This window comes from Megascapheus bottae, chromosome 2 (genome assembly GCF_031878675.1).
Source record: "Megascapheus bottae isolate mThoBot1 chromosome 2, mThoBot2.hap1, whole genome shotgun sequence".
In the NCBI taxonomy this organism is placed as follows: Eukaryota; Metazoa; Chordata; class Mammalia; order Rodentia; family Geomyidae; genus Megascapheus; species Megascapheus bottae.
The window spans coordinates 14,057,027-14,082,905 of NC_143510.1; the positions used below are offsets into that span (position 1 = coordinate 14,057,027).

A 25,879-nucleotide genomic window follows, 5' to 3' on the forward strand; every position below is an offset into this window, starting at 1 on the left:
CTTAGAACCTTGTCTTGAAGTCTACCACTTGAACCCACATTGCCACATTTTTTTTTTTTTTTGCCAGTCTTGGGGCTTGAACTTAGGGGCTGAGCACTGTCCTTGGGTATTCTCAAGGTTGGAGCTCTACCACTTGAGTCACAGCACTACTAGCTTTTTTCTATGTATGTGGTACCGAGGAATTGAACCCCGGTCTTCATACATGCTAGGCAAGCACTCTACCACTAGGCCAAACTCCCGGCCCCATATTGCCACATCTTGAACCACATTTTTCTTTCTTGCTTTAGGCTGTATTTTTTTTTTTTTTTTGTATTTTTATTCTCACTTTTTGTCTTGCATAGCCTTGGACTATAATCTTCCTGTCTATGTCTTCAATGTAGCTAGTATCACAGGCACATATTACTATTCCTGGCTTCTTGGTGGTGATGAAGCCTTTTTGACTTCTTACTTGGTTCAGCCTTGACCCACAGTCTTACCTCCCAACTTACCTCCCAAGTAGTTGAGATTATAGGCATGATTTTGTGCATCTAGCTAAGTTTCTTTGAATTAATAAACTATGCCTTTGAAATTCTATTATATCCATTAGTTTGTGATTATTTTAGTGATTTAATATTTGATATATTAACTAGATATAAAGTTTATATAGGTTTTTTTGTTTGTTTGTTTGTTTTTTTGCCAGTCCTGGGCTTGAGCTCAGGGCCTTAGCACTGTCCTTGAACTTTCTCTAGGCTACCACTTGAGCCTCAGCACCACTTCCAGCTTTTTTTCTATGTATGTGGTACCAAGGAGTTGAACCCCGGTCTTCGTGCATGCTAGGCAAGCACTCTACCACTAGGCCAAATTCCTGGCCCCTATAGTTTTTCTTTTTACAAATGTAGTAGAGTGCTTGCCTAATACAAAATCCTGGGTTTGATTCCTTGGTACCATATACATTAAAAAAGCTGGAAGTGTCTCAAGTGGCGGAGCACTAGCCTTGAGCAAAATGTGTCTAATGACGGTGCCCAGGTCCTGAGTTCAAGCCCCAGGACTGGCCAAAAAAAAAAAAAAAAAAAAGAAAAGAAAACAATTGAATCTTGCTTAAGGTTATAGGTTAGTAGTTCAAAGGACTCCAATAACTGCTCATTTGCACATTCTAGTATATTATGTTAATTGTTCACTTAGGAAATATTTTTTTACGTTTATTAACTATGAAAGTTATTCTGCAAAAATGGAGTTTTTGGAGCTTATTTAAAATTATAGAAGTTCTCTAAAACTGATTAAAAATATAAATTGATGTCATTCACACACACAAAAAAATGTATAGTATTGAACTTTCGCCTCATCTCTGTTTTGTACTTTTCAGCGTTTTCCATTGGGAGGTGATGATGAAGTTATGACATCTACTTTACAACAGTTTTCAAAAGTTATAGATGAGGTAAATGTTTATTTTGCTTGAATAAAGTTTATTTAACTTAATCATTTTATTTGAGTGCTGACATTCTACCACTTGAACTACATCTCCACTTCTCACTTTTTCTGATTGATTGGATATAAAAAGTCTCAGATTTGTGTTCTTTAAAGAAACGCCATTTTTTTTTTTTTTTTTTGCCAGTCCTGGGCTTAAGCTCAGGGCCTGAGCACTGTCCTTGGATTTTTCTCAATGCTAGAGCTCTACCAATTGAGCCTCAGCACCACTTCCGGCTTTTTCTAAGTGTGTGGTACCAAGGAATCGAACCCAGGTCTTCGTGCATGCTAGGCAAGCACTCTACACTAGGCCAAACTCCCGGGCCCAAGAAACACCAATTATTATATTTATTTTTGTTCATGTGGTACCAAGGAATTTGAACTCAGGGCCTCAGTGGGCTTGGCGAGCAATTTACCCACTAGGCCACAGTCCCAGCGCCAATCATATTTGTGTTCTTGAGCTGATTTTGAACCACAATCTTTACTCAGTGTAGCTAGGAATGCAGGCATGAGCCACTAACAGCTGAATAAGTGGTATTATAAGTAAACTATACAGATTTTGTTTTGTTGTTGTTGTTTTTGGCTAGTCCTGGGTCTTAAACTTAGGGCCTGGGCACTGTTCTTAAGCTTTCTCAAGGCCGCACTCTACTGCTTGAACCACAGCACCACTTTCAGCTTTTGTATGTATGTGTGGTACTGACGTGTTGAACCCAGGGCTTCATGAATGCTAGGCCGGCACTCTACTACTAGGCCACACTTCAGTCCCCAAATTATTCAGTTTTTATTTGGAATTATTATTTTTTTAATCTATCAGCGGTGTGGGGCTTGAACTTAGGACCTAGGCACTGTTCCTGAGCTCTCTTGCTCAAGGCCATCGCTTTACCACTTTGAGCCATAACTCTACTTTCTTGGGCTGGCTTTGAACTGTGATCCTTAGATCTCAGTCTCCTGAGAAGCTAGGGTTACCAGCGCCCAGCTGGAATTTTTATTATGATGATTTTATGACTAAAGTTTTGTTACAAAGATTACTAGATTTATTTGCATATCTTGGTGGCTGTCACATAAAGTAGTCCTTCTTTTTTTTTTTTTTTTTTTTTGAGTACTTTTCTTTGCCAGTCCTGGGCTTGGGCTTAGGGCCTGAGCTCTGTCCCTGGATTTTTCTCAAGGCTAGGGCTCTACTACTTGAGCCACAGCACCACTTCTGGCTTTTTGCTGCATATGTGGTACCGAGGAGTCGAACCCAGGTCTTCGTGCATGCTAGGCAAGCACTCTACCACTAAGCCAAACTCCCGGCCCTTTTGAGTACTTTTTATCAGATTAAAACTAATTATACTCCTACTCCATGTTATCATTCAGCCTTGTCTATGTTGTTTGATGTCTTCAGGGAAAACAAGTGAAATTGTGAGCTTTAATTAGGCCCCTTGTAGTTTTTCCTATAGCATCTAGCAACATTTTACACTTTAGCTCTTATTTATTTTATTTTATTTTATTTTTTTGCCAGTCCTGGGCATGAGCTCAGGGCCTGAGCACTGTCCTTGGAATTTTTCAAGGCTAGAGCTCCACCGCTTGAGCTTCAGCACCACTTCTGGCTTTTTTCTATGTATGTGGTACCAAGGAATCGCACCCGGGTCTTCATGCATGCTAGGCAAGCACTCTACCACTAGGCCAAACTCCCGGCCCACACTTTAGTTCTTATTAATCTTCCCATCCAAAACAGCCAAAAACAATTTTAATTTTTCAGACCAGTCATCAAAACAAGTCATAAAACAAACAGAAAGACCAAGGAGGAGCTTTAAAGAAGAAAGGTTGTAAAAGATAGGTGGAGAGTCCTTTACTGTTATAGTAATAACTTTTTGTTGTTTTTTGCCTTGCCCTCTTACCTGGAAAAGAGTGTGTGTGTGTGTGTGTGTGTGTGTGTGTGTGTGTGTGTATGTGCTCGTGTACGTGCACGTACATAAACATTTTGAATGTTGGAGATCAATCCCAGGGCCTTGCATTTGCTAGGTGAGTATTTCTCTACCACTGGTGTAGAGAAGGAAACCTTCTGCCCATTAAACAGTTTCCTTCTCTCTTCTCCCCAGTCTTTGGCAGCTACTAATCTGCTTCTGTCTCTGTTTTAGATGTTTCATGTAAAGGGGCTCATGTAATTTGCGAACTTTTGTAACTGCCTGCTTCATTTAGTATTTAGGTTTATCCATATTGTAATATATCAACACTTCATTCTTTTTTTTTTTTTTTTTGCCAGTCCTGGGCTTGAGCTCAGGGCCTGAGCACTGTCCTTGGACTTTCTCAAGGCTAGAGCTCTACCACTTGAGCCTCAGCACCACTTCCGGCTTTTTTCTATGTATGTGGTACCGAGAAATCGAACCCGGGTCTTCATGCATGCTAGGCAAGCACTTTAACCACTAGGCCAAACTCCCGGTCCCACTTCATTCTTTTTTTATCCAAATAAAGTTTCACTATAGGGATATACTACATTTATCCATTTGTTATAGGTATTTGGGTTGTTTCTACTATTAGGTATGTGAATAGAGCTGTTATGACCACTAATATACAATATACAAGTTTGTTTTATATACCCAGGAGTAGGAGCTAGATTATATGATAATTTTTTTAAATGTCTTTTTTTTTTTTTTTTTTTTTTTTGTGGGTCCTGGATCTTGAACTTTTGGGCCTGAGTGGTGTCCCTGAGCTTTTCAGCTCAAGGCTACCACTCTACCCCTTGAGCCACAATGCTAGTTCCAGATTTCTGGTGGGTAATTGGAGCCCAGATTGGCTTTAAATCATGATCCTCAGTTCTTAGTCTCCTGAGTAGCTAGTATTACAGACTTGAACCACTGCACCCGCTGTTATATGGTAATTTTGTTGACAATTTTTGATTGTAGAGCCTGCTCTGTCATTTGTTTATTTTTAGAGAAGTACCTGTTAACATCCTTTTCAATCTTTAAATTAAGTAGCTTATCTTTTTTTTTTTTTTTTTTTTTTGCCAGTCCTGGCTCTTGGAGTCAGGGCCTGGGCACTATCCTTGAGCTTTTCTCCAGGATAGTTCTCTAATACTTGAACCACAGCAGCACTTGAACCACAGCAGCACTTGAACCACAGCAGCACTTCTGGCTATTTCTGTGTATGTGGTGCTGAGGAATCAAACACAGGGCTTTATGCATGCCAGGCAAACACTTTCCCATTATGCCACATTCTTGACCCCTTTCTCCCCCCCCACCCCCCATCAGTCGTGGGGCTTGAACACTGGGCCTGGGTGCTGTCCCTGAACTCATCACCTCAAGACTAGTGCTCTAATACTTGAGCCACAACACCACTTCTGGCTTTTGTGTGTGTATGTAGTACTGAGAAATTGAACCCATGGTTTTGTGTATGCTAGGTGAACATTCTACTACTAGGCTACACTGCAGGTCCTTAATTTTTTTTATTTTTTTGAAACAGGGTCTCAGTATATAGCTCAGGCTATCTTTGAACTCAAAATCTTCCTGGCTTTACCTCTTTGGTGTTGGATTACAGGCATGTGCATCATACTTTGCTTCCTTTCACTTAATATTATTGCTGTCTTTTAATGCACAGAAATTTCTAATTTTCATGTAGTTTAATTTACATTTTTTTTCTTGTACTTTTAGTGTCAAATCTAAGTAATGATTGCCAAATCCAGGATCATCTTGCGTTCTTTTGAGAGTTTTAACTTTTTTTTTTTTTTTTTTTTGTGGGTTATGAACTTGAACTCAGCCTTGAACTCAGCCGTCACCGTCCCTGAGCTCTTCAGCTCAAGGTTATTGTCCTACTCTTTAGCCAAGTACCACTTCCAGTTTTCTAGAGGTTAATTGGAGATAGAGTCTCAGGTCCTTTGGTGCCTGGGCTGGCTTTGAACCTTGATCCTCAGGTCTCAGCCTCCTGACTAGCTAGGATTATAGGCGTGAGCCACAACGCTCAGCTGCATGGTTTTTTGGGTTTTTTTTTGACTGTATATTTTCAACTATAGAATGCATAATGATATAGTTTATATCTTCTTATGTAAAATGTACCCAAATCTTTTAAAACTTGATTCTGATTTACATACCAGTGGCTAGATGTCTCTGTATAGACATTTGTTACAAATGTTATGTTATTTAACAGTTTTGGTCTTCTTTTACTAGCTTAGCTCTTGTCATGCAGTGCTTTCAACTCAACTTGCTGATGCCATGATGTTCCCCATTACCCAGTTTAAAGAAAGAGATCTGAAAGGTATTGAAATCAAGCTTACATTTACTTTTATCAGTTTTCATATGTTCATGTTCAAACCATTTTTTTGTTCATCCTGGGGCTTGAACTCAGGACCTGAGCACTGTCCTTGTGCTTTCTCAAGGCTAGAGCTCTATGACTTGAGCCACAGCACCACTTCCAGCTTTTTCTATGTATGTGGTAATGAGGACTCGAACCCAGGTCTTTGTGTATGCTAGATGTTGAGATGAAGCAGATGAATTTAGGAATAGATTAAATGGAGCTAGGTTATGCTATAGATATTGGACTTGTGTTTATTTTCAAGGAGAATACAATGGAGGTCTATAAGAAGTAAAGAGACACAATCTTTTTGTTTTGGGAAGTAGAAGAGAGTGGATTTGATGTCTAGAAGACTGGCCTAACAGTTCAGTGAGGTATTACCAAGGTTTGAACTAGGCTAGTGACACAATAGACACAGTAGTGCTAGAGTGACATCAGAGTGGGGGTGCTGGAAGATCTAACAACCTATGACTTAGTAGATGGTACATTTTTTTTTTTTTTTTTTGGCACATGTTAGGGTTACTAGGTGATAAAATGGAAGTTTTAGATAATTGATTTTTTCTCATCATTTATAAACTCAGTCATATGACTTTTATTTCCCATATCTGTAAAGTACAAAAGCATTAAAATAGCATCTAAGTGAATTGTTAAAGTATTTAAATTACACAGACAATAGCAATTGTGATTTAAAGATGGAGTTAATTATTGTGATGATTTTCAAGAGCTGTCTTTCCAAAGTCAAGAAAGAATACTTTTCTCACATTCTAAGAGTAGGACTGCATAATGTAATAACTGTCCTTTGTCATGAAAGTCATCAAAAAATGAATTACTAGATTCTGGTAATCAGAATATTTGCATATCTTTTTTTTTTTTTTTTGCCAGTCCTAGGCTGTGAACTCCGGGCCTGAGCACTGTCCTTGGGCTTTCTCAAGGCTGGAGCTGTACCACTGGAGCCATAGCACCATTCCCAGCTTTTTTTTCTATATATGTGGTACTGAGGAATCGAACCTGGGTCTTGTGTGCATGTTAGACCACTAGGCCAAACTCCCGGCCCATATTTGTATATCTTAATGTTTGCAAGGGGGTTGAAGACTTGTTGTGAGTCATATTACTAATTTGCAATAAGTAGGTTTTCTGGTGATGCGTTGTTAATGATAGTAAATCTTCCATGGACTAATAGAAACAGTAACTTTTTGCCTTGTATATGAAGTACAAACAGTTCTTTAGACTATTGCTTACATGATATTGATTGTTTTATAAATAGACTTAAGATACTTTAAAACTGCACTAAACTGAAGTTATTCTTGGAACTTTTTCAGAAATACTGACTTTAAAAGAAGTGTTTCAGATTGCTAGTAATGGTAAGCTTCAAATACTTTACATTAATTTCTTTTTGTGTGTGATGCATTTGTCAGTGTACATCATTGATGTTTCTTTGCAATAATTGTAAAAAAAGGATCCAATTAAAAGTTTCAGTGAATATTATTTAAATTAATGTTATTGAATATGCAATTTATGAGAAAAAAAATTTAAAGGTAGCTATATCAGTCTTATAATTTCCTACCTTCATAATTTCTTTTTTTTTTCTTTTTTGCCAGTCCTGGGACTTGAACTTAGGACCTAGGCATTGTCTTTGAGCTTTCTTTTCTTTTCTTTCTTTCTTTGTTTTTTGTGAGTCATTGGACTTGAACTCTGGTTCTGGGCACTGTCCCTGAGCTCTTCATCTCAAGGCTAGCGCCCTACCCCTGGGCCTGGGTATTGTCCTTGAGCTCTCTTCAGTTCAAGGCTATCGCCCTACCCCTTGAGCCATAGCCCCACTTCCAGTTTTTTAGTGATTTAATTGGAGATAGGAGTCTCACGTTCTTTAGTGACTGTGCTGGCTTTGAACACCAATCCTTAGATCTCAGCCTCCTGAGTAGCTAGTATTACAGCCATAAGCCACCATGCTTGGCTTGTCCTTGAGCTTTCTTAAGGCTAGTGTTCTACCACGTGGGCCATAGCACCACTTCTGGCTTTTTCTGTGTATATGGTATAGAGGAATAGAACTCAGGACTTTGTATATGGTAGGCAAGCTCTCTTCCTACTACTAGACCACATTTCTGGCCCTTATTTTCATAATTTCTGAAGAAATGTTACAGTATTTCACCTTGATTTTCTGAATATTTTAGCTCTTCCCTCCCTCTCTTTCTCTTTTTTGATGGTTCTGGGGCTTCAGTTGAGGGACTAATGCATTCTAGGCAAGTGACCTCTGAACTTGCAGCCATTCCTACTTTTTTATGAGCATTTGCATTTTTTAAGACTAACTCATGTATATAGCACCACTACTGGGGCTTAAACTCAGAGCCTTGCTCTCTGTCTTTTCTGTTCAAGTCTGGTGTTCTGCCACTTGAGTTCTCCTTCCAGCTTTCTGCTGGTTAATTGGAGACAAGTGTGTCATAGCCTTTTCTACTTTTGCATGGTGATCCTCAAATCTCAACCCCCTGAGTAGCTAGGGTTATAGGTGTGAGCCATTCTTGCCTGGAAGACTAAAAATAAGTAAAAAAAAAAATTTAGTTACAATTTCTTTGGATTCTTTTCCCCTCTCTTTTTATGAGTTTGATTAAATAGACATATTTTAGGGGGAAAATTGGATGTGGGAATAATTTGAATACAGTGATCCCATGGTAGGGATCCCATGTAGGGTATATTGCAGAAAGATGCATATGTAAAAATCCTTTAAAACATTTGGAAGTTTTGCAAAGTGCTACAATTGTTAACACCCATTATTTTTCCCTTCCAGATCATGATGCTGCAATTAACAGATATAGCCGATTGTCAAAAAAAAGAGAAAATGACAAGGTGTGATACATACCTATTCCTTCAGTATCACAATTAATTGTTATTTTATTAGGTGGTTTAATTTTCCTGTTTAAAAATAGAGCCAAGAGTTAATTTATGTATGTTTTTCTTTTAGATAATTCTTCTCTGCTAGATGCTTAGAACTTTTTTGACAGTTGTTGGTCACTTTAAACAAAATTCATTTCTTCTGCCAGAATTGAATAAGTTATGAATAAATGTAACGATTCTAAAATGGTAGTTGATGTCCAGAAGTAACACTGCTTCTTTTGCTTTGTATTTTTGTAGCACAGCACATGTTCTGTTCTTATTTGACCTATATGAGTTCTAAGAAATGTCTTTTAAGTCTAACTAGTCAAGAAGTTAAACTGTTGTACATATGACTTAATGAAATTCTGTTATTAAGCCTTCATTTATAGGGACTATTTGCTTTTGATTCTAAGGCATGAAACTCAGAAACAGTACACTGTATATATGAAGAATGAAGTATTTAAGTAAAGATTAGTGAGAATATTGACAGGTTTGTCTGTGTGCCTAATCTAAGGCTTAAACATGTAGGTGCTTATAAGTGAGAACATCTCTTTACCTCAGACTTGGTATTTATTGTCTCTATAACTGTTGGTAGAAATACAGTGACTGCTTGTGATAATCCATGATTGGGCATGGTATACTGTGCCACAACTGTGACAACACAGATTATGTTTCTTGCACAAAGCGTAGTCCACAGATCTTTCCAGTTCATTTTTTTTTGGGGGGGGGAGGGTGCTGGTGGTCATGGGACTTAAACTCAGGGCCTGGAGCTCAGGCCCTGAGCTATTTTTGGCTACATCGCTCTCATCACTAAGCCACAGCTCTACTTTCTGCCTTTTGCTGGTTAATTCAAGGTAAAAGTCTCTTGGCTGGCTTGGAATTTTAATCGTTAAATCTCAGCCTCCTGGGTAGCTAGGATTATATGCATGAGTTACCAGCATCTGGTTCCAGTTCAAATTTTAGTTGTTGAATTAGTTGGTGATTCAAATACGATAAAATCTATACATTTTGAGATTTACAGTAGTCATTTTGTCTTATAAAAATAGTTTAGCCTCTAAGTTTGTCTCTGATTGTTCAAAGAATTGAAAAAAAAATGTGTGTGTTTGTATTTATTTGTTGTGGTCTTGTAGCTTGAACTCTGGGCACTGTCCCTGAGCTCTTCAACTCAAGTCTAGCACTGTACCACTTTGAGCCATAGTGCCACATCCAATTTTCTGGTGGTTAATTGAAGATGAGAGTCTCAAGGATTTTTATGCCAAGGCAGGCTTTGAACTGGGGTTCTTAGATCTCAGCCTCCTGAGTAGCTAGGATTATAGGCGTGAGCCACCAGTGCCAAGCTTGACAGATACTTTTTTTTTTATTAAAGAACTTATTAACATTGATTTTTAAATCATATTTCAAGTGACGTGTTAAACATTAGGCTAAGGGTTTTTATATCATAGATATGTATTAATCAATGTAGTAAAACATTATGTCTGTAGAGTCATGAGTTGTTTTTTTTTTTGCTAGTCCTGGGCTTGAGCTCAGGGCCTGAGCACTGTCCTTGGACTTTCTCAACGCTAGCACTCTACCACTTGAGCCTCAGCACCACTTCCAGCTTTTTGCTATGTATGTGGGGTACTGAGGAATCAAACCCGGGTCTTCGTGCATGCTAAGCAAGCACTTTACCACTAGGCCAAACTCCCGGCCCCTGAGTCATAAGTTTTTATGCCTATGTAGTTGTGTTTATATTTCCCATACTATGTCCATAGCATTGGGTATGCAAACATTGAGTCCTCCCTCTTGCACTGTTTGGATCTAATAGCCACATATTAAGGATATCATGTGTCTTTTGTTCCTTTGGTCTCACTCAACATGATTCGCTCTAGATTCATCCATTTCCCTGCAAACGCCATTATTTTATCTTGTTTGATAAATACTTTTAATTTCAAAAATTGATTGGGCATTTCCTATATATCACATAGTACTAGGAGGCCTTGGGGAAAGTGAGTGGACTTTGATCTTCCCTCAAGATATGGACTCACCACATTTATTGAAGATATCTATGTAGACACATATGACTGGACTCTAGGGGGCCATTGTCCAAGGGTGAAGAGGCAGCATGGATCGCTGTATGTTAAATTCAGTCATAGAGGTGGTTTTTTTTTTTTTTTTTTTTTGCCAGTCCTGGGCTTGAGCTCAGGGCCTGAGCGCTGTCCTTGGATTTTCTCAAGTTTAGAGCTCTACCACTTGAGCCTCAGCACCATTTCTGGCTTTTTTCTATGTATGTGGTACCAAGGAATCGAACCTGGGTCTTCATGCATGCTAGGCAAGCAATCTACCACTAGGCCAAACTCCCGACCCCATAGAGGATTTTTTTAAAAATTTCAAGAGTACAGAGAGAGCTTTGGTGAATTGGAAAAGTTTATAATTTTAAGAGTTGACATTGGGGATGAGATAAATAGACACTACTGTTTGGGGATTAGAGGTAGGGCATTAAAATTAATTATCTTGGGGGCCAGGAGTTTAGCCTAGTGGTAGAGTGCTTGCCTAATTGGCACGAAGACCCCGGTTCGATTCCTTGGTATCACATACATAGAAAAAAATCCAGAAGTGGTGCTAAGGCTCAAGTGATAGAGCTATATAGCCTTGAGAAAGTCCAAGGACAGTGCTCAGGCCCTGAGCTCAAGCCCAGGACTGGCAAAAAAAATAAAAAAAATAAAAAAATTAACTATCTTGCTAGTCTTACACCTGTAATTCAGGCTTCCCAGGAGGCTGGGATCTGAGGATCATTGTTCCAAGCCATCTTGTACAGGAAAGTCAGGAAAGTCCCTGAGACTCTGATCTCCAGTTAATCACAGATTAAAGCTGGAAGTGGCACTGAGGCTCAAGTGGGTAGAGTGCTAGTCTTGGGCAAAAGGAGCTCAAGGACAACTCCCAGGCCCAAAGTTCAAGTCCCCAGGAACAGAAAAAAAATTATGTTTAAGTAGCTGTACAAAGGATTTTCAATTCAACATGTCAGTTTGAGTAGAGTGATCTTGATCAACATCATTGCTAGTATTTAAAAAAAAAGAGTACTTGCTTATGTATCTAGAGCACTGGAGTCAGAATTCTGCTACTTTGTATCAGTTACTTAATTTCAAGCCCTATTTTCCTATTTCTTTAGAAAACCTAAACTTAATAATTGTCAAGTTAAAATTAAGTAATTCACGGAGTATCTGTGAAGATAGCAAATTTTCATTAAATTCTTCCCATAATTTTTTTTTTTTTGCCAGTCCTGTGGCTTGAACTCAGGGCCTGAGCACTGTCCTTGAGTTTTCTCAAGACTAGGGCTCTACCACTTGAGCAACAGCACCACTTTTAGCCCTTTTCTATGTATGTGCATAGGCCAAACTCCGAGCCCCGAGAGAAAAAATTTTGGCACTATTGAATCATTGATGTATTTTGTCATATTCTTTGTTCTTAATCAAGTATTATGAAGAAAGAAAGAAAAGAGCCTAGTGAATATTACCTGTTTTTTTCTCATTGAAAATTGGTTGTTTGAATGAAAGGACACAGGAGAACATAAGTATTTTAAATGAAGGGAGACAAGCAAATAGAAAAGCAGGATTGTAGTAGGAAGAGAACCAAGAATAGATTTTCTGTGCCACGCTTAGTTTAGATAGTTATATTTATGGTTATGTATGTAAATATACAATTGTTAATGATGTGATTGTTCAAGGGGAAAGTCAGCTTAGGCATTGTAATAAGGATTTGTAATAGCTCAGGAAACGGGAAAGTTATGTTTGGAAATTAGGATATACTATTTTCCTAGGTAGGCTTCTTCCCGCAACTACTGCTGAAGACACTTTGGAATTCACCAATTAATAGTATTTATTTTTTTTCATGTAAAGATAAAATATGAAGTAACAGAAGATGTATACACTTCCAGAAAGAAACAACACCAGACTATGATGCATTATTTCTGTGCATTAAATACTCTTCAATACAAGAAGAAAATAGCATTGTTAGAACCTCTGCTTGGGTATATGCAAGCTCAGGTAAATACTATGTTTTGAAAATTAAAACTATCTTAAATCTTTTATAGTAGGCTTTATATTTATAATTAACTGCAAAGATAATACAGCCTTGTCAACAAACTTATTTACGTCTTGGTTTTTAATTAGTAATTTAAAAGTATTATCATTGTACAATTCTAAGGTATATGAAAGTGGTTTTCCTTATAAATGAAGATCTCAAATGTTTTAGAGTAAGTGAAATATAGATATATTGTATTTAGATCTTTTTTTTTTAAACTATAGTTGGGAATATGCAACAGAAAGCTAAGTGATTTTGAGAGCTATACCTGTTACAGAAACTTTTCAACTCATTTTCTTTTTTGTTTTGTTCCTGTCTTTGGGCTTGAACTTAGGTCTTGGGTGTTATCCTTAGCTATTTTACTCAAGGCTAAAACTCTACAACTTGAGCCATAGTTCCACTTCTGGCTTATTTTTTTTTTTTTTTGGTGGTTAGTCTACTTTGAACCCAAATCCTCCTGAGTAAGTAGAGTTACAAATTGAGTCTGTCATTCAAAAAGAGCCTGACATTCATATTTAGCTTTTTTTGCTGTAGTCCTGACCACTGCCCTATGAGTTTTACTTCTGGCTTTTTTTTTTTTTTTTTTTGCTATTTAACTGGAGATAAAAGTCTTGTAAACTTTTCTGTCTGGTCTGGTTTCGAGCTAGGATCCTTAAATCTTAGCTTCCTGAGTAGCTAGGATTTCAAGCATGAGACACCAGCACCCAACTCATTCTTCTTTCAAATAAATCTGAAAGAGAATGAACAAATTTAATTTGTTCTATGTTCTTTGCATACATTAAAGGTAAAAAATATAAATGAGGGCTGGGAATGTGGCTTAGTGGTAAGATGCTTGCTTAGCATGCATAAAACCCTGGGTTCAATTCCTCAGTACCACATAGACAGAAAAAGCTGGAAGTGATTCTGTGGCTCAAGTGGTAGAGCCCTAGCCTTGAGCAAAAGAAGATTAGGGTCAGTGCCCAGGACCTGAGTTCAAGCCCCAGGACTGGCAGAAAACAACAACAAAGATAAATAGATAGATAGATAGATAGATAGATAGATGCACTCAGTTGGCCAAAAAGGTACTTATGAAGAAGGAGGCTAGACCACTGAGTTGGGTAATATATCAGTTCCTTAAAAATCTGGGTATTCTTGTGGGTAAAAGAGTATTTATAGGCCAGGTATGGTGGTACATTGTAGTAATCAGAGCGTTTAGGTTGCTGAAACAGGAAGTTCAAGTTTGGGGGTAACCTGAGTTACATGGCAAGACTCAGAAGGCAAGCCAAATAAAATCATATGTCAAGGTAGAAAGTAGAATTTAATTCTAGTTCTCTCAGTGGCTGCATATCCAAGTAGGTACTGCATATTGCAACCTATTGTTACACGAATGGAAGAATACCTTTAAAGGAAAAAAGCAATACTACCTTAACTTTGTATCTTACAATAGTTCTAGTTTAAACATTTTTTTGTGTGTGTACATTTGTGTTTATATCGTTAAACCTTCCATTCCTCCTCTACCCCAGATAAGTTTCTTTAAGATGGGTTCTGAAAATCTCAGTGAACAATTAGAAGAATTTTTAGCTAATATTGGAACAAGTGTACAGAAGTAAGTATTTTTTCCTTAAAATAGAAAATGAAATGATTAGTTAATAGATAAATGCCATATTTTAAAGAAATTTACTGCCTAGTTTCCGAAATAGTATTTTCTGTCAAGAGAGTGTTCCTTATTCTTTATGTGGTTCCTTATTTTATCCCTACCTTTTTCCCCTCTGGTGCAAACTTTGATTTTCATTTCCTCTTAGGGCAATTTTAATGATTGAGAGCTAGCTTTTATTTCTGAATAAAACAGACAAGTAATAGTAAAATTATATTTTAAAATTAAGTAAAATTATATCTTAAACTATTAAATGATGGGAGTGGATTGAGAGATTGATATTCTTGTTTCTAAGAGGGACTAAAACAATTTTTCTATTTTAATTAAAAAATTTGGGGGGGGCAGGGGGGTGGGACTGATGCAGGAGATTGAACCCAGGGCTGGAACAGTGCTTTACCACAGTATAGTGTCAAAATGTTTCCACAGGGCTGGAAGTCTGGCCTAGTGGTAGAATGCTTGCCTAGCATGCATGAAGCCCTAGGTTCTAGTCCTCGGTGCCACATATTTAGAAAAAACTAGAAGTGGTGCTGTGACTCAAGTGGTAGAGTGCTAGCCTTGAGAAAAGCCCAAGGACAGTGGTCAGGCCCTGAGTTCAAGCCCTAGTACTGGCAAAAAAAACCCAAACAGAAAAAAAAATTCTACATACAGGCATTCTGAGTGGTTTCTTTAGTTTTTAAATTTGTTATTTCTAAACTATTGAAATATCTAATTTTATGTCTTAATTTTCCATTAAAGTTTAACGTTATTTAAAATGTATTTGTATTTAGTCACCTACATTACAGGTTTTCTCTTTAAAAAAAATATGTATACAAAGCAAATAATGTGATTGGTAAGGAATTCTTCATTGATTGTGCCTGGTAGTAAATAATCTGTTCTCTTTATTAGTGTTCGCAGGGAAATGGACAGTGATGTAGAGACCATGCAACAGACAATAGAGGACTTGGAAATAGCCAGTGACCCTTTGTATGTACCTGATCCAGATCCCACCAAGTTTCCTGTTAATAGGAATTTGACCCGAAAGGCTGGATACCTTAATGCTAGGAAGTAAGAAAAGTATTGATACTTTTTTTTTTATATTTTCATATGTTGTATACCTTATAAGGTAATGCCAAGTACATGTAATAACTGATATTATGTGCCAAATTGCTTTGATTTTACTAAAGATGGAACCTTTTTAGTTGATGCTACTATTTATGTGAGTATGTAGACAAAAGAGGTATGTAGGTATTTTTCAAAGAAAAGTTCTACTTTGGGGCCTAGTGGTAGAGTGCTTGCCTAGCACTCCCTGGGTTCCATTCCTCGGAACCACATGCACCAAAAAGCTGGAAGTGGTGCTGTGGCTCAAGTGGTAGAACACTAGGCTTCAGAAAACCCAAGGACATACCTGTAATCCTAGCAACTAAGGAGGCTGAGATCTGAGGATCAAGGTTAAAAGCCAGCCGGGCACAAAAGGACCTGAGGTTCTTATCTCCAATTAACCTCTAGAAAAGGGAAGTGGGATTTAGCTCAATGGTAGGGCAGTAGCCTTGAGCTGAAGAGCTCAGGGATACCGCCCAGGCCCAGGGTTCAAGCCCCATGACACACACACACGAAAAGTTATACTTTATATCTCTTGAGTAATTTAGAATTACAAAAGTAACAAGACCAAGCTGGGCACAGTGGTTCACGCCTGTAATCCTAGCTACTCAGGAGGCTGAGATCTGAGGATCATGGTTCAAAGCCAGCTCCGACACTAAAGACCAGACCGGGAGACTCTTATCTCCAATTAACCACTATAAAAGTGGAAATGGCACTGTGACTCAGGGGTAGGGTCGTAGCCTTGAGCTGAAGAGCTCAGGGATAGCACCCAGGCCCAGAGTTCAAACCACATGACCCCCCTACACACACACACACACACACACACACACACACACACACAAAAAAAAAAAAGTAACAAAACCAATAAATAAATCTTATCACAGCCATATGCTGGTCGTTCATCTGTAATCCTGGTACTTAGAAGGCTGAGATCTGAGGGTCATGATTTGAAGCCAACTCAGGTAGAAAAGTCTGTGGGACTCATTTCTAATAGTAACAAAGCCAGAAGTAGAGACTTGGCTCAAGTAGTAGAGAGCCAGCCTTGAGCAAAGATGCCAAGAGAGAACACAAGTACCTGAGTTCAAGCTCTAGTGCCAGCACACACAGATGAAAATCATATAATATGTGAATGCTATTAACTATAGTTTATATGCTTTAAAATATATGTAATTACAACATCGAGTGAAGTTTAGTTTTCATTTATAGATAGTCTAGCCTTTTTTTTTTTTTTTTTTTGCATGGTATAGGGAATTGAATTCAGACCCTTGAGCTTACTAGACATGTGCTCTTCAACTGAGCTGCATGTGATCCTCCACTTGATGATAGATAGAAGTAGTTTTGCTGTAGGAATAAACCAGATTATTTTGTTTTGAATTCACTCCTTTGTATTTTATGGTGTATCATTTTAACAATGGTAGTTCAATAATTTCCAGCCTTGTTTCTGAAACATACATAGTCAGCATACATAGTCAGTTTAGAAGCTGAAAAACTTGGTATTTATATTGTGTTGGCACTTTGGTGCCTTTTTTGTGGGTCAGTTCTTTGTATCATGCTTTATCTTGTGTTTGACTGATGATAAAGGTTATCTTAGGTGTGTGCTTATTAAAGTGTCAATGTACTTTCTTCATTTAGTAAAACAGGTTTGGTGTCATCTACCTGGGATAGACAGTTTTACTTCACGCAGGGTGGAAACTTAATGAGTCAAGCCCGTGGAGATGTGGCAGGAGGCCTCACCATGGACATAGACAACTGTTCAGTGATGGCTGTGGACTGTGAAGATAGGAGATACTGTTTTCAGATCACTTCTTTTGATGGAAAAAAGTTCGTATTTTTTTTCTATCATTAATAAAATTTGCAGTATTTAAACTACTAAAATGTCCATGAAGGGGTTGTGAATATGGCATAGTGGTGGAATGCTTGGCTAGCATGTGTGAAGCCCTAGGTTCGATTCCTCAGTACCACATAAACAGAAAATGCCAGAAGTGGTGCTGTGGTTCAAGTGGCAAAACACTAGCCTTGAGCACAGAGGCTCAGGGATAGAGCCCAAGGCCCTGAATTCCAGCCCCACCCCCCCTTAAAAAAAAAGAAAAGAAAAGAAAAGAAAAAAATGTGTACAATGGGCCAGGAGTTTGCCTAACATGCACAAAGTCCAGGTTTGATTCCTTGGTACCACATACATAGAAAAAGTTGGCGGTGGTGCTGTGGCTCGAGTGGTAGAGCTCTAGTCTTGAGAAAGTCCAAGGACAGCGCTGAGGCACTAAGCTCAAGTCCTGGGACTGGCAAAAAAAATTACAAGAAGCTATGGGTGGCAATGGCTCATGCCTGTAGTCCTGGCTATTCAGCAGGCTGAGATCTGAGGATTGTAGTTTGAAGCCAGCCTGGACAGAAAGCCTGTGAGATTCTTTATCTCCCATTAACTCCCAACTGTTCACTAAAAATCTTGCATAGTATGTGGAAGGCAGAACAAGAAGTTTGTCAGTGGTGAGCCTGTAAAATTCAAGCTGTCCCTCAGTTATTTATCTGTCATATCCTTATCTCCATTTTTCTACATTAAAAATATAGAGGAGCTACAAATTTCTTATATTAGAAATTGTAGCATATGCAGTGTGCCCACCATATAACATATACTAACTATAGTGTTATTCCAAATGTTAATTAAATGCTTGTGCTTAGATAATTTTGTCCATTAATGCTTATAGTGTGTTTTAAAATTCAAGTATCTTTACATTAAATAAGAACCTTTAGTGCTTAGAACACATTTTTAGAAATCATGTATATAAAAAATATGAAAAAAATACCCATAACTTTATTAACCAGAAACAAAATGAATTTTTTTTTTGTTAATTGAAACTTGAATTTTTTTTTGGAGGGGGGCTTGAACTTGGCCTGGGCATTGTTGTAGAGCTCTTCAGCTACAGCCCTACCCCTGGGCCTGGGCGCTGTCCCTGTGCACTTTCAGCTCAAGGCTACCACCCTACCCTTGAGCCAAGACCCACTTCCCTTTTCTAGAGGTTTATTAGAGGTAAGAATCTCAGGTCCTCTTGTGCCTGGGCTGGCTTTGAACCTTGATCCTCAGATCTCAGCCTCCTGAATAGCTAGGATTACAGGTGTGAGCCACTGTGCGTGTGCGCAGCTGAATTTTTTTTTTTTTTTTTTGGTGTGGGGATGTTGGGGGAGGGATACTAAGCCTTCGCTTTGAGGATTCTGGGCAAGTATTCTTACACAGAGCTAAGGCCCTAGCCCTTAAAAGAAGCCTTGCATTGACTATGCACCAGTGGCTCACATCTGTAATCTTAGATACCCAGGAGGCAGACATCTGAAGATAATGGTCTGAAGCCAACTTAGGCAGCAAAGCCTGTGGGGCTTTTATCTCTAGTTAACCACCAAGAAGCCAATAGTGGAGCTGTGGTTCAATTGGTAGATCACTAGTTTTGAATAAAAAAAGCACCAACGCTGTGAGTTCATGCCCCCATACCAGCACAAAAAATCATTTTACATTGAGGAAGGATTTTTTTTTTTGGCCAATCTAGGGGACTGAGCACTGTTGTTCTTGGGCTTTCTCAGGGCTAGAGCCCTACCACTTGAGCCATAGCACAAACCCGGGTCTTAGTGCATACTAGGCAAGCACTCTACCACTAGCCCAAACTCCCAGCCCATGAGAAAATATTTTGATAAATTGTCTAGGTTGTCCTCTAATTTATGATTGTTCTGCTTCAGACTCTCTGTGTAGTTAGAATTATAGGCAACTGCCAAAGCATTTGACTTTAGTGCATTTTAAAAATAATTGAAAGTATGTTATAATTTAGATCTACATCCACTTATTTGAAGCAGTTCAGCTGTGTGCCAGTGGTTTGTTCCTGTAGTCTTACCTACTTAGGAAGTGGAGATTGGGAAAATTGTAATTTAAGGCCAGAAGACCTCTGTCAACAGTAGGTGGGCTTTGTAGTGTACTCTTGTCATCCTGCCTATGATAGGAGTCTTTTTGAAAAGGAGGATCAAGATCCAGGCCAGCAAATGGAAATGAGAAAGACACAATTTAAAAAATAACCAGAGGAAAAAGGTCTGGAGGTGTGACTCAAGCGATAGAGAACCTGCCTAACAAACCTGAAGTCCTAAATTTAGTCCCTATTACCTACAAAAAAAAAAAAAAAAAAAAAGCCAGGCATGGTGACCCATACCTGTAATTCTTTGTCTTATAGATCATCAATTTTGCAAGCAGAAAGTAAAAAAGACCATGAAGAGGTAAGATTTTATTTAGCTTATTTCTTCAGCAATATTTAGAAATATTTTTCTGAGAACAAGACTTACTATGTAAGTTTATTTTAGAAATTTTGGAAAAAGGTTTTCTGTTTTTAAGCAACATTTCTCAGAGTGATACAGTTGGAGAGATCTCAGTGTCCCTGTTATCTTAAAGGCTTAAATTCAGCAATGACCTTGTGATTGTTGCCTTCTGGCAGGCTTTAAATATCATGAGTTGACAGTTTAACTTAGTCTCTTACCAGACATTTGAGTCACTCTTTGCTACACTACAAACTTAGTGGCAGCAGACTTAGTGGCAGCAGACGTGGCATAACAAGAAACAACTAAGGCTTAAAATCTTGGGGAAATGAAAGAAAGAAAAGCAAAAATGTGGGAGTCTCTGTTCTTTCTTACAAGCCTTTTAGTTTTGGCTCCATTTTTACTTCTTGTATACAGAATTTGGAAGGTAAGGCATTAAAAAGAACCTATATCCAAAACTGTGTTTTTAGGAATATTTTGTCCATGAAAATATACCATAACTTTATTTTCAGGTTCTTAAACTAGTATTATAATTATATTGGTAAAAGAGAAAATTATATAGTGATGTATATTTAGTTCTCAAGGAAAAGAGTTAACATTAAAATTTACTTTTGGTCTCTTGAGGAAGACAGACAAGTATTTCTGCTTTCTATGTACTTTATTAAAACAAAGTACTAGCTTAGTTCAGGGAGGCCCAAGAGGTGCTAAAATTCTTGAGAATGAATCAGAAGATACGGAACAGATACAATATTTTATGTGGAAAGAAGAGAAGTAAAGAAGATATTTATTTTTATTTTTTGAATTAATATAGTATCTGAGTTCAGATTGTATTGTTTGGTAGATATTAAGTAATATAAAGACATAATTTAACAAGATTGCTATATACTTTTTCTTTTCTTTTTTTTTTTTGTGTGTGTTGTTCATGGGGCTTGAACTCTGCCTGGGCGTTGTCCCTGAGCTCTTCAGCTCAAAGCTACCACCCTCCACTTGAGCCACAGCCCCACTTCTCCTATTCTAGTGGTTAATTGGAGATAAGAGTCTCATGGACTTCAGTGCCCACGTTGGCTTTGAACTGCAGGCTGGCTTTGAGCTGAGATTCTCAGATCTCAGTCTCCTGAGTAGCTAGGATTACAGGCGTGAGCCACCGCGTCCAACTGATTGCTGTAGTTTTTTTTTTTAATTCTCTGTGTGAAATAAATTAGATTTTCATGTCATTCTGAATGATCTCTTACATGCATGTTCATAGTATATTTTCTTATTTTTTGTTTTTGTTTTAGTGCTGGACATTGAAGTCAGAACTTTACACATGCTAAAGAAATAATGTGTTCTACCTCTGACCCTTATTCTAACACCTTTCCCCATGAGATTCTTCTTTCTTTCTTTATTTTTCTTCCCAGTCCTCGGGCTTGAACTCTGGGCTGGGCACTATCTGTGAACTTCTTTTGCTCAAATTGAGTGTTCTACTACTTGAGCCACAGCACCACTTCCAGCTTTTTTTTTTTTTGAGTAATTTATTGGAGATAAGAGTCTCATGGAATTTCCTGCCCAAGCTGGCTCCAAACTACAGTCATCTGATCTCAGCTTCCTGAGTAGCTAGGATTACAGGTATGAGCCACTGGTGCCTGGCTCACAAATTGATGTTTTTAAAAGGAAGATTATAGGTTACTCTGTGTGTGTGTATATCTGGGGCTTGATCTTAAGACTTGGTGCTATTAACTGAATTTTTTTGCTAAAGGCTAGCACTCTATCTCCTGAGTCATACATATCTCCTGAGCCACAGCTCCACCTCTGACTTTTCATGACTGTTTGGAGATAATAGTGTCATAGGCTTTCCTGCCTGGGCTGGCTTTGAATCTCAATCCTCAGATCTCATCCTCCTGAATAGCTAGCTAGGAAGTCAGGTGTGAGTCACCTACAATGAGTTACATATAAATTATGTTTCTATATTCTAATGAAACTTTGATTTCAATTGAATATTCAACATTCTTTTTTTAAGTTAAGCTATGTTAGAAAAAATATTAATTGTATTTTTCTATTTTTCTTTTTCAGTGGATTTGTACAATAAACAACATATCTAAGCAAATATACTTAAGTGAAAATCCAGAGGTAATATTTTATATTACTAGAAGAATTGATGTGTCTTTTATTAATTGAATCATTTCTTAGAACCATTTTGGGTTTTCTGGTGGTTAATTGGAGATAAGAGGCTCACAGACTTTAGTGCCTGGGCTAGAAACATGATCCTCAGATCTCAGCCTCTCGAGTAGCTAGGATTACAAATGTGAGCCATCAGTGCCAAAAATATCCACAATTTTGTAAATAAATATATAGGGCTGGGTGCTGGTGGCTCACATTATAAACATTATAATAATGTGTACTTCTTATATTAAAAAAATCAATTTAGGAAACTGCTGCACGAGTAAATCAGTCAGCTCTGGAAGCTGTCACTCCTTCCCCGTCCTTCCAGCAAAGGCATGAGAGCCTGCGGCCAGCAGGGTGAGTTTACATGTAAAGTTATTTAAAGAACAACGCAGACTATTTAGAAGTATTAGGAGCACTTTGACTTTAGCAGTACTTACTTTAGTGTTGAATAATTACCAGAACAACATCAAAGCAAAATTTCAAAATGATAAAATTACCACTAAAGTTACAAAATAAGTGATTTTAATTTTTTTCTTATGTCTCTTGATAAATTGATGTATGGTTTTAATTGGAGAGAAAATTTGTAAAGCTAGGATATAGGATTGTGTTTTTATTGAAATTTCATTTTAGTCTTATTGGCAGATGCATAGGTTTTGTTTATTTTTTCACAGTTTAAATGTTCACTTTCAAAAAACAGATCTAGTGCTTTTTGTTTTCCCTTGTTGTGTAGGCAGTCTCGGCCACCCACAGCTCGGACAAGCAGTTCAGGATCCTTAGGATCTGAATCCATGAATTTGGCTGCCCTGTCTCTAGATTCTCTTGTTGCCCCCGACATCCCGATACAGTTTGACATCATTTCTCCTGTGTGTGAAGATCAGCCTGGCCAAGCAAAAGCTTGCCAGGGAGGCAAGTGAGTGATGCACAGCAACTTTTCACTGTGGTTTGTAAGATTTGTGATCTATACTTGAGAGTCAACTTTTGCATATCTTGTACATTAGCTATGTTTAGCGTTTTAATAGGGTTTTCTCAGTCTTTTGTATGTGGAAAGGAGTTAGGATATTATTTCTTTCTTTGTTTTTGGCCAGTCCTGGAGCTTGAACTCAGTGCTTGGCACTGTCCTTGAGCTTTCTCAAGGCTAGTGCTCTACCATTTGGGCCACAGCAACACTTCAAGCTTTTTCTGTGTATGTGATACTAAGGACTATAGAAGTCTCTACTCCGGTTCTGTAAGATCAAGCATAAATGATTTTTTTCTTAGTCCTTGGAAATGGCATTTTTCTCAAGCACCTAAGATTGTGGCTAAGTCAGTGTTCTTCTATGCTAGATTATTTGAATTCAACTTATTTAAATTCAACTTTTTCAAGATGGTTATTATGTTGATTTGTTGCTAGTGGCTAAACTTCAGTCTGTCTAGGTCTTCTAAAATGTAGCAATTAAGAATGAGATTTTGGGGGAGGGAAATGGGGACAAAAAAATGAGAAGGGGCATCAATGTGTGGGAAGTAATATACCTACTACCTCGCCAATGTAACTGTAACTCCTCTATACATTACTCTAACAACAAAATAATAATAAATGCTTAAAAAAACCAAACATGATGCATATAGAAAAATAAAGATGGAGAATTAGGGACAAGGAATGTGACTTAGTGGTAGAATGCTTGCCTAGCATGCATGAAGCCCTGGGTTCAATTCCTCACTACCACATACACAGAAAAAGCCAGAAGTGGTGCTGTGGTTCAAGTGGTAGCAAAAGAAGCTCAGAGACAGTGCCTAGGCCCTGAGTTCAAGACCCAGGACTGGCAAAAACAAAAACAACAAAAAAAGCCCTCTGTATATCACTTTTACAACAAAATTAAAAAAAAAAAAAACTTAAGACATATCTCCGGGCATGGTGGCTCATGCCTGTAATCCTAGCTACTCAAGAGGCTGAGATCTGAGGATCAGGGTTCAAAGCCAGCCCAGGCACTACAAAGCCGGGCACTACAAAGCCATGAGCCTCTTATCTCCAATTAATCACTAGGAAATGGGAAGTTGGGCTATGGCTCAAGGATAGGGAGGTAGCCTTGAAATGCAGAGCTCAGGGACAGTACCCAGACCCAGAGTTCAAGGTCCATGACTGACCAAAAAACGGGGCATACCAAGAAAATAGTAAATGATTCCCGAATGGGATTAAATGAAGCAAAAGAAATAAATTTAAAACCAGAATCGAAACCATGAATGACATCTAAAAGTAAAATTCTTACAGAATATTTAAACTTTTTTTTTTTTTTAAGAAAATTGACATGGGGGGTGGGGAGAGGGACAGTGGGAGTAAAACATGGGAAAGGGTATTAATGTTCAAGAAGTAATGTACCTACTACCTCTACCACTTGGTGAACGTAACTGTAATCCCTCTGACACCCTGACAATAAAATACAAAAAAGCAATAAAATTACAAAATTATATTTTAAAATATTAAAGAAATTGACATGGACTTTATTTAATGAGAGTAATCATAGAGTTGACCAAGATTATGATCTCAGATGGTACTTTTTTGTATGCATGTCCTTTGTATTGACAGCAATGAAATGTGGACAAATTGTAATTCAGATACTAAATGCCGTCTTTTTCTGGCCTGGTAGCATGAATATTTCTAGGTTCTAATGCAAATAAGTTCTTCTGTTTCAAAAAAATAAAAATAAAAAGATTGAGATATAGCTCAGTGGTAGAGTATTTGCCATTGCTAGTACCTAAATAGATAATATGTAAAATAGACTACAGCAACATTAGGTTTAGCCCGTTAACTCAGTGTATAAGGACACTGATTCCATATAGTAATTTGGACATCTGTATCGTTTCTCTTATAAAATACTTGTTATTGTAAAGATGATGTTACAGAGGGGTTACACTTAACGTAAGTCAGTGAACAGTGACTTTCTTTGAACAATGTCACCTCTTGTCTTCTCCCAGTTTTCCCATCTTGACCCTCTCCCTCATAAGTTGTGTAGTTCATTTTTAATATAATATAGTATCTACTGAGTATCACTGCTGCATTTGTCCACCTTCTCCCATCATTTCTGTTTCCCCTTGCCCTCCCCCAAACAGATAAACTTACACACAGACAAAGGGTACAGAAATGAAAGAGAGCAACAAAGGAGAGAGAAACAGAAAACAAAATAATAGAAAACCTTTAGTTTCCATTCCTTGGAATTCATTTTGATAAGCATCATTTTATATGATCACATGCACATAGCTATTGACTTTTCGTCAGTGGTTTTTTTTCATATATTTTATTGTAATTAATAGAAGGGTTACATTATATTCACCAGATAGAAGGTACATTACTTTCACAAACATTGATACCCTTTCTCATGTCTTGGTCCTGGTTTCTCTCTTCCTATCCCCATGTTAATGGCTTTTTTTTTTTTTTTTTTTTTTTTTTGCCAGTCATGGGCTTGAGCTCAGGGTCTGAGCACTGTCCTTGGGTTTTCTCAAGGCTAGAGCTCTACCACTTGTGCCTCAGCACCACTTCCAGCTTTTTTCTATATATGTGGTACCGAGGAATCGAACCCGGGTCTTCATGCATGGTAGGCAAGCACTTTAACCACTAGGCCAAACTCCTGGCCTGTCAATGGCTTTTTTAATAGTCCTCTTTTAATGGTTCTCCTTTGGTCTCACTGTGTGAATTTTTGTGTGTGTGTGCCAGTCCTGAGGCTTGAACTCAGGGCCTGAGCACTGTCCTTGGATTTTCTCAAGGCTAGCTCTCTACCACTTGAGCCACAGCATCACTTCTGGATTTTTTTCTATGTATGTGGTACCAAGGAATCAAACCTGGGTTTTTATGTATGCTAGGCAAGCATTCTACCACTAGGCCAAACTCCGGCCCCCTCATGGTATGAATGTTTAGAGTCCAATATAACTTATCATGTCCAAGTGCAATTTTTTTTTGTCTGTTACCTCTGTGTTTACCTGTGGATTATTTTCTAGTTACAACAAATGAGGGAAGCATTTCTTTGGACCTGGCTTACTTTGCTGAATATAATTTTTTTCTGAGTCTTTCCATTTCCTTACAAATGATGCGATATCGTTCTTTCTGATGGAAGGATAGAATTTCATTGTGTATATATATCACATCTCAAT

At 37.9% G+C, this 25,879-nt stretch overlaps 1 protein-coding gene across 1 annotated transcript in view; it reads left to right on the top strand.

Moving 5' to 3' along the window:
* Positions 1 to 25,879, top strand: part of Appl1 (adaptor protein, phosphotyrosine interacting with PH domain and leucine zipper 1) — a 50,562-nt gene that overhangs the window by 11,431 nt on the left and 13,252 nt on the right. The window contains exons 4-15 of the mRNA XM_090320738.1: positions 1,343 to 1,414; positions 5,586 to 5,673; positions 7,029 to 7,070; positions 8,489 to 8,547; positions 12,447 to 12,593; positions 14,133 to 14,215; positions 15,149 to 15,307; positions 16,973 to 17,161; positions 19,540 to 19,582; positions 21,668 to 21,724; positions 22,023 to 22,114; positions 22,491 to 22,670. Coding sequence (XP_090176864.1) covers positions 1,343 to 1,414; positions 5,586 to 5,673; positions 7,029 to 7,070; positions 8,489 to 8,547; positions 12,447 to 12,593; positions 14,133 to 14,215; positions 15,149 to 15,307; positions 16,973 to 17,161; positions 19,540 to 19,582; positions 21,668 to 21,724; positions 22,023 to 22,114; positions 22,491 to 22,670 — 1,211 coding nt within the window. The remainder of the gene's footprint in view (positions 1 to 1,342; positions 1,415 to 5,585; positions 5,674 to 7,028; positions 7,071 to 8,488; positions 8,548 to 12,446; positions 12,594 to 14,132; positions 14,216 to 15,148; positions 15,308 to 16,972; positions 17,162 to 19,539; positions 19,583 to 21,667; positions 21,725 to 22,022; positions 22,115 to 22,490; positions 22,671 to 25,879) is intronic.